The sequence below is a fragment of the Alternaria dauci genome, chromosome 1 (genome assembly GCF_042100115.1).
Source record: "Alternaria dauci strain A2016 chromosome 1, whole genome shotgun sequence".
NCBI classification, from domain to species: domain Eukaryota; kingdom Fungi; phylum Ascomycota; class Dothideomycetes; order Pleosporales; family Pleosporaceae; genus Alternaria; species Alternaria dauci.
Window position 1 is genome coordinate 3,502,989 of NC_091272.1, and position 12,924 is coordinate 3,515,912.

General features: G+C 51.9%; 3 protein-coding genes across 3 annotated transcripts; all 3 read left to right on the forward strand.

The window, feature by feature from the left end:
* Window positions 1-355: 355 nt before the first annotated feature.
* Window positions 356-2,773, forward strand: ACET3X_001089 (uncharacterized protein; the record flags this gene model as incomplete). The annotated part of the gene is made up of 4 exons (XM_069446341.1): window positions 356-739; window positions 792-1,723; window positions 1,774-2,092; window positions 2,141-2,773. 4 exons carry the CDS (start codon window positions 356-358, stop codon window positions 2,771-2,773), a joined length of 2,268 nt encoding a protein of 755 aa, XP_069311331.1.
* A 640-nt stretch (window positions 2,774-3,413) lies between these two features.
* ACET3X_001090 (uncharacterized protein) lies at window positions 3,414-7,365 on the forward strand (the record flags this gene model as incomplete). Its single annotated transcript, XM_069446342.1, has 4 exons — window positions 3,414-4,316; window positions 4,367-4,561; window positions 4,613-6,608; window positions 6,737-7,365. 4 exons carry the CDS (start codon window positions 3,414-3,416, stop codon window positions 7,363-7,365), a joined length of 3,723 nt encoding a protein of 1,240 aa, XP_069311332.1.
* A 987-nt stretch (window positions 7,366-8,352) lies between these two features.
* ACET3X_001091 (uncharacterized protein) lies at window positions 8,353-12,516 on the forward strand (the record flags this gene model as incomplete). Its single annotated transcript, XM_069446343.1, has 7 exons — window positions 8,353-8,373; window positions 8,483-8,977; window positions 9,035-9,863; window positions 9,929-10,309; window positions 10,373-10,840; window positions 10,942-11,253; window positions 11,318-12,516. The coding sequence occupies 7 exons, from the start codon at window positions 8,353-8,355 to the stop codon at window positions 12,514-12,516; spliced, it is 3,705 nt and encodes a 1,234-aa protein (XP_069311333.1).
* Between the last annotated feature and the right edge of the window lie 408 nt (window positions 12,517-12,924).

Genomic DNA, 12,924 nt, shown 5'->3' on the forward strand with positions numbered 1-12,924 from the left:
GTTGGATGGAGGTGAGCAACTGGTAGAGTCCGCGCAGAGAGGCAGCGGCAGGTGCGACGGTCAGATCATGGAAGGAGCGAGGCGTGTCTTTATTTGGTCTTTCACGCAAACAATTGCAACTTGTCCTCAGCGACGCATGATAGCCGGAATGCACTGGCCACCTGGACATTGAGACCCCAGACGCTAATGCGGGCAGGGGCAGGGGCATGGATGATGACGCGCCCGTGAACACGGCCGCCGCTACGCCATCAGGACTAGAGAGACGCATACCTCATATCTAGCTCCCCTTCACACTCGCCTTGCGCGCCTGTTCTTCTTTCCTCTCTTTCACGCTTTACATACATCCTCACCAGTCATGTCTTCTATCCGACTGCGTATCGACGGTCGCATCTTCCGCGATCCTCAGAACCGCGAAGTTACCCTGCACGGCATCAACTGCGCGGCAGATGCCAAGTTCCCTGCAAAGCCAGATCAACCATCACACATACCAGACAACTTCTTCGACGGAGACAATGTGTCCTTCGTTAATCGGCCATTTTCCCTAGAAGATTCGGCCGCCCACTTCTCGCGATTACGCAGCTGGGGCTACAACACCATTCGTTATGTCTTCACATGGGAAGCCATAGAGCACGCGGGACCGGGAAAGTACGACGAGGACTGGATAGACCATACAATTTGTCTACTGCGCAAGGCAAAGGAATATGGCTTCTACATCTTCATGGATCCCCACCAGGACGTCGTAGGTAGCATTCTGGTACACTGCATCACCTTCTCTCTAATACATCGCGTAGTGGTCACGATTCTCTGGAGGGTCTGGTGCGCCCATGTGGACTCTCTATGCCTGTGGGCTGGACCCCGAGCACTTCGCCGTTACCGAAGCCGCCCTCGTACACAACACATACCCCGAGCCCGCCACCTATCCCAAGATGATCTGGGCTACCAACTACACACGACTAGTAAACCAAGTCATGTGGACACTCTTCTTTGGCGGCAGGGACTTTGCGCCCAAGGCTATCATGGACGGCAAGAACATTCAGGACTATCTGCAGGAGCACTACATCGGAGCATGCGAGCACCTCGCCAAGCGGATACAACAGGCCGGTGACTTGTGGCACGATCCAGTCGTCGGATGGGAAAGCATGAATGAGCCCAACAGGGGCCTCATCAGCTACCAGGACATCACCCAGATCCCGAGCGAACAGAAACTACAGAAGGGCACTTCACCGACGGCTTGGCAGGCGATACTTACCGGATCGGGTAGAGCTTGCGAGATCTCGACTTGGGACTTTGGCGGGCTGGGGCCGTACAAGAGCGGCTCCGTATTAGTGGACCCCGAGGGCACCATTGCGTGGCTATCAAAAGATTACGACGACACCAAATACGGCTGGAAACGCGACCCGGGCTGGAAGTTGGGCGAGTGCTTGTGGGCGCAACACGGCGTCTGGGATCCAGCGACTGATACAGTTCTGAAGAAGGACTATTTCGGAATTGATCCTAAGAATGGGGCCAAGATTGATTACGAGTACTTTACGAACCACTACTGGCTACCACATTACCGCGCATACAGCAAGATGGTCAAGTCGATATTCCCAGACTCCCTGATGTTCTTCCAGCCCCCAGTACTGGAGATACCACCAAAAATCAAAGGCACGGAAGATGATGACCCTAACATTATCTTCTCGCCGCATTTTTACGATGGCATTACTTTAATCACTAAGAAATGGTATGTTCCAAGTCACCGAAGCCGGATACTCTCCAGCTAACATGATACAGGAATCGAGTATGGAACGTGGACGTTTTTGGTGTTCTGCGAGGGAAGTATCTTACGCCAGCGTTCGCCATCAAGATTGGAGAGAATGCCATCAGGAACTGCTTCTCGCACCAGCTCAAGGCAATCCGCGAGGAGGGTGCAGAGTACATGGGTGTTCATCCTTGCATCTTCACAGAGATTGGTATTCCCTATGACATGGACGACAAGTACGCGTACAAGACTGGCAACTACAGCAGCCAGATAGCAGCACTGGACGCGAATCATTTCGCTCTCGAAGACAGTAAAGCTAACGGGTTCGCGTTGTGGACATATGTCGCAAATGTAAGTTTGTCTTCTGTACAAAGTTGGATGTTGACTGACAAAGACAAGAACTGTCATTTCTGGGGCGATCTTTGGAACGGTGAGGACCTGTCCATCTACTCACTAGACGACAAGGCTGTACCAGCCGGCGCCTTCTCACCAGCCGACTCTCGTGCATCACTCGACATCAACTCACCCACCTATTCGAGAGCGCAATCGACCGACACCCTGAGTATCAGTCCTTCCAATCTGCAGAAGACCATTACGACGGAACGAATGAGTTCGACAAAGGACGAAGGTGATGTTCGGGGTCTGCGCGCAGCAGAAGCCTTCATCCGCCCCACTCCTGTTGCAGTTCACGGGGACATCTCATCGTATGGGTTTGATCTCAAGAGCTGTACTTTTAAGCTTGCGCTCGCTGCGCCAAGCTCGACAGCAGAGGAATTCCCTACGATCTGTTATCTCCCAGAGTTTCACTTCCCGTCAGGACAGACCAGCGTCGAAGTTAGCGGTGGCAAGTGGACCATTACGTCCGAGGAGATAAATGGCGCATTGCAGCAGACGCTGCGGTGGTGGCATGCAGAAGGTGACCAAGTCATCACAGTGAAAGGCGTCGTGCGAAAGGCAGGCAGCGCATTGGGTACGGAAGAGGACGAAGGGTACCTGCAGCAGTGCCAGAGGCAGGCTTGCGTTGTCATGTAAGGTCTTGAAATTTCTTGGGGTTCTGGTGTGGTGGGGGAATCGGGCCAATGCACGGTGATTGAATGTTATCCGATGCTCAGGTCACGCAGTCAGCGCTGTTTTTGTGCATATGATCCGTTTGGGCAAACGTGGGCGCTGGGCGACTTTATGTTCTTTGTCACGGCGTTTTGGAGCGTTTGCGATAGGATTGAGCGTGTATATAGCGATAATGGACGAACTAGTTGGGAAGCGACGAGCCTAGCTGTGGCGGCAAAGCAGCTGACATCGCGTCGACGTGACGTGCCTCTGGGACTGCAGCCTGCAAAACGCGTCTGTGGAACGTGCGACGTGAAAATAAGCCTCGTTCGCCTTTTTGAATCGTTGGGACAGACAGCACCACGCCTCGGGCCAGCGCGTCAAAGAATCTCGGCCTACACGCTACACCGCCATCTTCTTTGGTTTGTCCCAGACATCGGCGCCAAAGCTTCTCGACCCACGATCCTTGTCCTCTACATCTTCCGCTTTCAGCAACCTCCGCCCGACTACTCCGACACTCGGAACAACAAATACACGGCGTTGCTACAATCACCAGCGGCAGCTCACGGACACACTCACCCGACTCCACGTCTCCCGGGCACAGGCTAGAGAAGCCGTCTCCAAGATGAATGTTGGCGCAGACCAAGCCCCGCAAACAAATGGCGGCGACGGCGCACAGCACCAGCACCAACACCAACACCACAGCGCCAACGGAGACTCTGACCTCTCCCAAATACTAGAGGCGCTGCAGGCCATCTACGCAAAAGACTCGACCAATGATACCCGCCGACAGGCAACCGAATACCTCGAGCAAGCGAAACGGCACCCCGAAGCGCCTTCCCATGGTCACACGCTCGCTCTCGACCGCTCGCAGCCGGTGCCCCTCCGCTACTATGGCCTCACTATGCTGGAATACTCGATCAAGTACAGCTGGGAAGATCTCACTGTGGACCAGGGAACCGTCTTGAGAGGCTATGCGATCGATCTGGCACAGAATGTGTCTGAAAGCGAGCCCGTCTTCATCAGGAACAAGATCGCGCAGTTGTGGACAGAGGTTGCGAAGCGCAGCTGGGGTGCCGAGTGGCTGGACATGGACCGGCTGCTCGTCTCACTGTGGTCGACCTCGCTGCACCACCAGGCTGTAGTGCTATACATCCTGGAAACGCTTTCCGAGGAGGTTTTCAATCGCGAAGACGCAACGGCAGGCCTTCGGGGCAGCGACTTGGGACGAGCATGTGTCGAGATCTTCACGCCGCTCTTCGTCATACAAGAACAACTCCCTACACGCGAGAAGAGTCTTGAAGTGCGGTGTGGGGACGAAGGGTGGCTGAGGAGGCTATGCGACAATTTGGTTTGGTGCTTGGGGCAGGACTACCAGAATCAAGAGGCTGTCAAAGCGAACGCCATCAAGACCATGCATGCGCTCAAGGCGGCTATGCCATGGATTATGCCCAAGGCCATTGCTGCGACACAAGTCATCGAGGCCGTCTGTAAGGCGCTGGCTACCCCTGCCGTGGAGATGCAGATTGTAAGTCGCGTCTCACTCCCTACAAAATACACAGCCGCTGACACGAACAGGCCGCCGTCGAGACTCTCCAAGCCATCTACAACCGAACACACCTTCACGACGACGAGTTTGTGGAGCTTGTTTGCCCCATGTTCACACCCGGCAGTGTTTCACTCCTGCGAGAAGTATACAACTGGACACTCACGGACATGGATGTGAATGACATAGATGACCAGAAATATATGCTCTGCAAGAGACTTTCAGAAGTACGACTCCAGCCACTCTTCACACTCACAATGTCTTGCTAATAATATCAGTTGGCTAATAGCCTCGGACTCTTCATCGAGCAAAAGCCCCAGTCGATACCCGATGGCAGTGACCTAGCGGGCATGTTTGGTTTCCTATACGAAATCATGCGCAACCCAAGCCTTGTCGTCTCTATACCTGTCCTTCACTGCTGGACAAAATTGCTACGATTGAGCATTGTGCGGGACTCTGATGTCGTCAACTCCATGGTCGGAGGACTACTCGAGACCTGTTGCGCTCGACTTATCCGATACGAATCATTGCCAGAAGATACTGAAGACATCACATTGCAATTTCTCAACGAAGACATTGATACAGTCCCGGAGCGCCATGCCTTTTTGGGTAACTACCGCAGGTTTTGCGCTGACGTGATCGAAGTCCTGGTTCGCAAAACGCCAGTTGAAGCAATGGAGCATATCCTTGCTCAAGCAACAAGCATGCTTCAAAACCTGTACAATGGTCAGCCCTCTTTCCAGCGCCAGACCTTTACCAAGAATTCTCCACAAGTTCTGCAGGTCGATGCGCAAGTTACTGTCATCGAAGCTGTACTCAAGGGATACATGAAGTGGCAGCAGGGGCAAGGAGAAGACGCGCAAGACAATGAACGGACGCGCAACACCCTTGAAGACTCACTCGAACAGTGGGGCAGGCAGATTTTGCAAGCCCAGTTTGAAGACCCTGAAGTCGCAAGAAAGATAATTTCCTTAATGGCAACACTCTCAACAAAAGCTCTGGGCGACCGGCCGGGTTTCGCCCTTACCTTCCTGGAGTATATGCTTACAATACGGCTAGCCGATGACACAAACTACCCACAGTACTCCGATTCTGTCAAAGACCTCGAGCGCATATGCAGTCTTGAGATGCAGAAACTAGCCATGAAGTTTGCTGACGACTTCATGAGCGTCTACGAGCAACTAGAAGCCAAGGTCAATGAGATGATTAATGACCCAACGACTGATGAACGCCAACGTATGGCCTACTCCGCTTTTCTTTTCATCATCATACATAGATGTACAACTTTAGAGCGCGCCACACAAGAAGAGCGCATGAGGCAGATGCTCAACAGTGTCAAGGATGCTTGGCGCAACGATGAGTTCACCAACGCAATCTCTTCATTTCAATCTTTTTGTGGCGTGCTGGGCATGGGTCAATTACCCGAGTTCATGTCTGCGAACAACTTCCGTGGCGTTCAGGACTGGTCTGAGCAACAACTGCCTAGTGATGGCCAGGCATTGCAGGCTTCAATCCTTGAGCGCTCCCAACATCTGCCACTGCGACTCACCAAGACGCTACTGGCAGCATCGACGGAGAAGCTTCGCGATGGTACTGCTGCGTATGAGACCGCCGCCGTACTATGGGCTGAAACTATACCGGTGCTGCTCCCCAATCTTCTTCAGCTTGTGAGCCATGCGCAAGCATTCAACGACATTGAGAGTAACTGGTCGCACTTACCGGTAGAGCTACAGCAGGTTATTCGGAGAGTGTTGACAGATCGGTTCTGGCAAGCTGGTATATCGACAGAGAGCAGGGATGACTTCTTTGCGAGAGTCAGTGGCTCCAAGTCGACGTATGAGGGTTTCGCTTCGACAGTACGAGGCACTGTACGACAGATTAGGGAGAGCTCGTACTACATACTCTACTCGCTGACGCGATTCCGAGACTTCTTCTACGGCATACAAGACCTGCCAGGACCGCTGAGTCAAGCACTATTCGGCCATGCTGGAGCTTTGACTGCACATCATCTGTCCGTTCTGCTGACAGTATCAACCCATCTCATCGAAGGTTGCCCAGCGCGATTACGGCCGCATTTCCTGCCACCGATGATACAAGGGCTGTTCAGGGAGCTTGATCGGAAGATTTCTGGAGAGTGGAATGAGGTTGCCCGACAAGTGGCGGAGTCAGGGGACAACGACAACTTGACGGACGAGATGAAGACGGAGAGCATACTGCGTCAGCTCACCTATTCGTCTGTCTCGCTTGTCGCTGTCCTGCTCGATTCAAGGCAGGGTGAGTTATCCATTGCTTATCAACACAGGTGGTGTTTTAACCGCGAGTTCTTTCGGCCGGTTGATTACTGTTTTAGTACCGCGTTGTCAGATCATTGTTGGTAAAGAAGGAAGCTAATCCCATCACAGAATTCGCCCGTCATGATGAGCACGGCCGGAAGGAAGCCAACGCACCGCCCATGTGCGACTTTATTCTCGCAACACCCGCGGTCCTTGAGCCCATCCTCCTCTTCTGCAATTCAACCATTCGTGTTCGAGACACCAGGTCCGTCGTCACCATCGTCCGTGTTATGCGCACTCTGCTTCCGCAGTTCAAGGACAAGTCCCCGATCCGCGACTACTTTTGCAACGATATCCTCAAGTCGGCCATCACGTCCCTCCACGAACCCTACTTTGTGGATTGTCAAAAGGAGCTTGCCTCTCTCATTGCAGGCATCATCCACCTCGACGAAGACATACCGCGCTCGATCATCTTATCTCTACCCGGCATGGGTGACCAATACCGTGTCGACCGCCGTCTTGCGAAGCTCCGCAGTGCCAACAGGTCTGATGAACGCATGCAACGCAGCATCGTGCTCGATCTCTTGAGCAGCATTAAGGGTGTCAGTATTCACGAGCAAGGCAAGATTCAGAGGCCAAAGGCTAAGCCTAGGACGGCCATGATGGAGCAGTACATGAGTGTTGACCAACAGCCGACTATCGTTAGAGGAGATTCTCCAGGCCTGGCTGGAGTGGCAGATATGTTTGCTGGGTCGTAGCAATACGACGCGAGCGGTGGATCGTTACTTCAGACGGAGGATGGTGTTTAGGTACGACTAAAAAAAAGGGCATCGGGTATGGTAGTACGGTAATGGGGGTGAATCGACTGGGAGGATATCATTGGGACGACACGAAACGGCAGGATGGGTGTAGGATGACTGGTATGCATAGCATGGATATTTGGCTTGTCTTGACGACGTCGCATTGGCATTACACGTTAGCCAGGAGTTCCTTTTGTATTGTTGTTTGTTAAACGATGAATCAGCAGCTTGCACTGGGATCCACCTCGATATGTATGTTGTCGCTAGTGTCAAATTAGACGTATCCGTCTTATCGATTACGCCTACCCCGCGCTTGTGCTACCAGTACTTGCCGTGTCTGCATTGCCTCCAAGATGTCGACAAAGGAGGCAACGCTGGGGAAATAGTGGCACCAGATGGTTATTTGGGGAGATATGAGCCTGTCACGACGTGGGGGTGAGTAGCGATGAAACGGTATGGAGGCTGTGAGATACCTATTTCCCAATACTGAGATATGCATCCAAGCCAAGGAAGCAGACCGACCGGTCAGTTCTATTTCAGTTCCGAGGACGACAAGTCGCAATGCGTTCCGCAGAATGCCCTGTCGTATCCTGCCACGCCCCATGCAGCTCGAGGTCCTGCACGCAGCCATTCCAACGTCGTACTGACTTAGGCAGCAAGGCCAACAGCTCATAAGTCAGAACCAACAGAACCTACTTCTGGCAACATCGCAACTACGTATCCACAACTGATAGTTATTCGTGCTTCAAATCAAGGTGAAGGCGGACCCCGCGGGTTCACTAGTCGTTAGCGCCATCCCCACTTTCCTAATTGGCCAGCTTGTCGCGAGCTCTATCTTCTTTGTTTGTCTCAGCGCCTGAGCTTCTACTCGACTTTTGGTACGGCTAGGGGTATATCATTCATTGTCTTGCGGACCAGCCTGTTGAGGCGCCGCAGGCCTTCGCGATGGATATATATATTCCAGAGGTAAGTCACCACGCTGGAGCAGGGTAAATGGCGCCCCGGGCACGGCGATAGGCTATCGATATCGGGCGCAAATAGCAAAGAAGTAGCTAACCAAATACCGTAATCATAGGTCCCCAAGAACGCCAATAGTATTCAGTTGAAGATCTTCTTGAAAGACATACTCCTAAAACTAGACGTACTCGCGTTCGACATCCAGAAGTATGGGGGTCATCATGGAAAGCTCCACTTCGCGATACTCACCATACCGAGCACAAGTAAAGCCAACCAATTTCTGCAACTTTATGGCAGCCGAGGACGACGTGTAGCGCTTCGGACTTTGGAGTTCCAGGGTCAGCGACTTGTGTTTCAGCAGAGCAACAGACCTGGTCAACCTGATCCTCTCAAGGTCAAGTCATTGCAAGAGAGAGAAGAGACTGAGAGGTCAAAACTGGGAAACCAGGCGTCTATCATAAAGCTTGAGCGCCCTTCTGGACGATCGACACTGTCGTTTCGTACCTTGATGACAGGTGTTTGGGATTACGATCGTCTAGGCAAGCTCGTTTTCGATCAAAAGTTCAAGGATAAGAGGAACGGTTTCATCACATTTGGCAAGAATGCTCTAGTGGTAAGCATGTTCCCCGATCAGCCAGCATGATAGAAACCCAGTCATTGACCTTCTCAGATATATCTCCAAGCAGGTATCTCCGAAACCTTCAACTGGCACTGCAGAATCGACATTCCCTACGCGATCATAGAGCATACGATTCCATCAGCCGACAATGGCAAACACGAGACAATCACATTCACTCTCAAGTCGCCCCCAAAGTTCTACGAGATTCAGTCTACAGATGATCTGCACTTGTACACCGGCCAGCAAGCACCGTATGAGTCGAACGATATTTCTTCCATGCTAGCGAGCCTGAACATAAGGCCACAGAAGAAGGTACTCCGCCTGCAAAGGCTTTGCAAGTTGAGCAAATCGAATGACAAGAACTCCGCTTTGTGCATGGTGTACAAGATTGCCTTTCATAATGCACAGACCGCAAGATTTGCCTGGAACTTCGTCAAGGACTTCTCAGTACCGAACATATACTGTTGGAAGACCATGGTTCCCGGGCATCGGACCAACAGCATCGAAATTGAGTATGTGCTTGTCGAAAATAAGCTTCGCGCGGCCTTCACGTTCGGGGTCCGGTATCAGTTGCTAGCGCTCGTGCTAGAGGGTACAATCACGCCACTGAAGATGTTGGAACTCATACCTGCCGTGCATAAGATTGCGAAAGAGCATGGTGAAAACCTCACAGCAAGCGCAGTTCGTCGCCTAGGGAACCAGATACCGACACCTGCTCCTGGGGTCGAGGCGGTCGAATTCGAGATCAATACTCTTACGAACATTCTCAACGAGAACATCGCAAAGAGTAAATTGCACGAAGAAGCTTCGCGAGCGTTGCGTGCTGAGCATAGCAAGCAACATCTTGTTTCAACTTACAAGGCTACGGTCACACCCACAGGTATGTGATTCTTTACACATTACGCTTTCTGACATCTTCGAGTACATGACTGAGATTAAAAATAGGTATCCTGCTGCGCGGCCCTGACTGGGGCACTTCCAATCGTATCTTGCGAAAGTATGCCACTCATAGCGAATACTTCATGCGTGTATTCTTCGCCGACGAGGACGGATTATCGGTTTTTCACGACCCACGAGCATCACAAGACACGGTCTACGAACGCTTTAGAACTGTGCTTCGGGATGGTATCTCAGTCGCCGGGCGGACTTTCCACTTTCTCGGCTTTTCTCACGCATCGCTTCGTAACCATCAAGCTTGGTTCATGGCTCCTTTCGAAAAGGACGGTATATTTATTCGCGCGGGAGATGTTATACGCGACTTGGGCGATTTTACACACATTCATTGCAGCGCCAAGTGTGCGGCTAGAATTGGGCAAGCATTTTCTGGTCAGTAACACCCCCGTGCCAAGTACATGTTGAAGATACACTGACTCGTATACAAACATGCAGATACCATGTTCTCGGTTCAAATTCCATCTACCGCCTTCGTCACCGAGACCAAAGACGACGTTGTGCGCAATGGTCGGACGTTTAGCGACGGTTGCGGGACAATTTCTCTTGAGCTGATGAGCAAAGTTTGGAAGGCTCTACCTCCGGACCGAAGACGACTCAGGCCGACCATACTGCAGATACGCTATCGAGGGGCTAAAGGTGTCTTGTCGCTCGATCAGTCTCTTCCAGGCGAGCAGCTGCATGTTCGAAAGAGCATGACAAAATATATCGCCAATGAAACTTGGCAAGCTCTTGAACTTTGCGGAGCTGCATATAAGCCTTTGCAAGTCTTCCTCAACCACCAGTTCATCAAGATCCTAGAAGATCTTGGTGTTCCGGCAAGGAACTTCAAGGCTGTGCAAGACGAGGCAGTCAGGACCCTCAAGCGTATGACAGAGCATCCTTTGAATGCTGCAAGTTTTCTCGGTAAGTTTTCTAGCGTGCCTGGCATGGGGATCATGATAGACTGGGGTCGTTCCAATGTCGACCTGAGGCGCCATGTAAAGGACTGTGCTAACATTTGTCAGAATACTCGCACTCTGGCGTATTCGCCAAGGTTCCCAAGTTATTTCAGCTCATGTATCAGATTCGTTTGTCCTTTCACGAGGACAAGTTCCTTACCGACATTGTAGAAGTCGCAGCCATGGCGAGTTTGAGGAGCATGAAGTATCGCGCACGCATTCCCATCGAAAAAGGCTGTCTTCTCTATGGAATCATGGATGAGACGAACACTTTGCGCGAAGGAGAAGTCTATATCGCCACGCGGGACTTTGATTCGAGGGGCGAATTAAAGAAGAAAACTTTTGTGGGTAAACGAGTGGTAATTACCAGGGCGCCAGGTAAGTTGTGATTGCACGAGATGTATGTGACACATACGCTGACTTCGTCTCTTCAACTCTGCAGCTCTCCATCCAGGAGACGTCCAGCTTGTTACCGCTGTTAATGTTCCTGATGACTCACCCCTCCATGCACTCTACAACTGCGTTGTCTTCTCGCAACGAGGCCAACGAGACCTGCCTTCGCAGCTAAGTGGCGGCGATCTCGATGGAGATCTTTTCCACATCATCTTCGATCCACGACTCGTTCCTGATTTCACTGTGGCCCCTGCGGATTATCCATCTACGCCAGCCAGAGATCTAGGTCGCCCAGTAGAGACCAATGATATAGTCGACTTCTTCATTGAATACATGAACATGGATCGACTGGGCCAGATCTCGAACAAGCACAAGATTCGTGCTGATAAAGCGCTTACTGGGACTAAAGATGCAGACTGTCAGCTTCTTGCCAAGCTCGCATCCGACGCCGTTGACTTTAGCAAGTCTGGAATTCCTGCCGACATGAATTTGATACCACGAGGTGTTGATCACGTTCGTCCAGATTTCATGGCGCCCGTGTCGAACCTGTTCATCAACAATATGGGCGCAGCCGAACTAGAAGAGCTTGAGGGCGATGATATTGACAATCCTGACGGCGTGAGTGTGCTTGATCCAGACAAAGCACGAAATCAGTTCTATCGTAGCGACAAGATCCTCGGAGTTCTGTATCGCGACATCGATGAGAAAACGTTCTTTGCCAGCCTGAAGAACGATTTCAGAACGTCTCGCCGTCATTTGGTTGGTGAGTCTCTAGTGCAAAAGCTTGAGCGGTACGTTCTCCGAGAAATTCAGGGTGTGCAGTGGGAACACCACTGGGATTTTGCCGAAGAGCTCCGTGAAGCGTACGAGGAGAATTTACTCGAGATCATGGATACGCTTCGACCGACTCGTGGCGAGCCTCTCACCGAGCTGGAGGTGTTCAGCGGTAACATCCTTGGCAAGAAAGAGCGCGCACCGTCGCGCTACATCCGCGAAGCCAACCTAGAGGTCCAAGAGCGCTTCAATCGCGACGTTAGTAATATGGTCAGACTCATTGTAAAGGGCGACGCAGCCGATGACGACGATGCTGGTTCAGAAGCGTTGCCGCGTTCGGTTGCATGCTTTATGGTAGCGCTAGAGACAGTTGGCTGGGAGAACTACCGGAACTTGCAGAGTTGGAAGTACGTCGCTGCCGCGGTGTGCCTGGAGCAGCTAGAGAGGTACAACGGGTACTTGCGACCACTTTGAGCAGTCGCGCTGCGTCTTGCATTGGTCTTGCATAGAAGATGTGTATGATATCCCCGATTTCATGGAGATAGATGCCTGAGGTAGATCTGGATGCGCTTTGACATAGGTAGCTGAAAGGATATTACGACTCTTATGGCGAGTGTTGAAGGAATGCATCGCCCGAGGGCAAATGCAACTAGTGATGAAGCCTGCCATTATAAGATACTTGTAAATGATACACACGATGCGAATCGCGGAGAGTTGATGAAGTTGTCGACGAGGCCCGACACCTTCAGTGAGGAGGAGCGCGCCAGCAGCCTTGCCCCCAAACTGCGCCGAGGAGCCTGACGAATCAGCGCCTTCGCATCCAAAGGAGCGGGTAAAGGGGCAATTATTCGCCTCTGGCACTGGAAAAAAGGAATGCTGTGA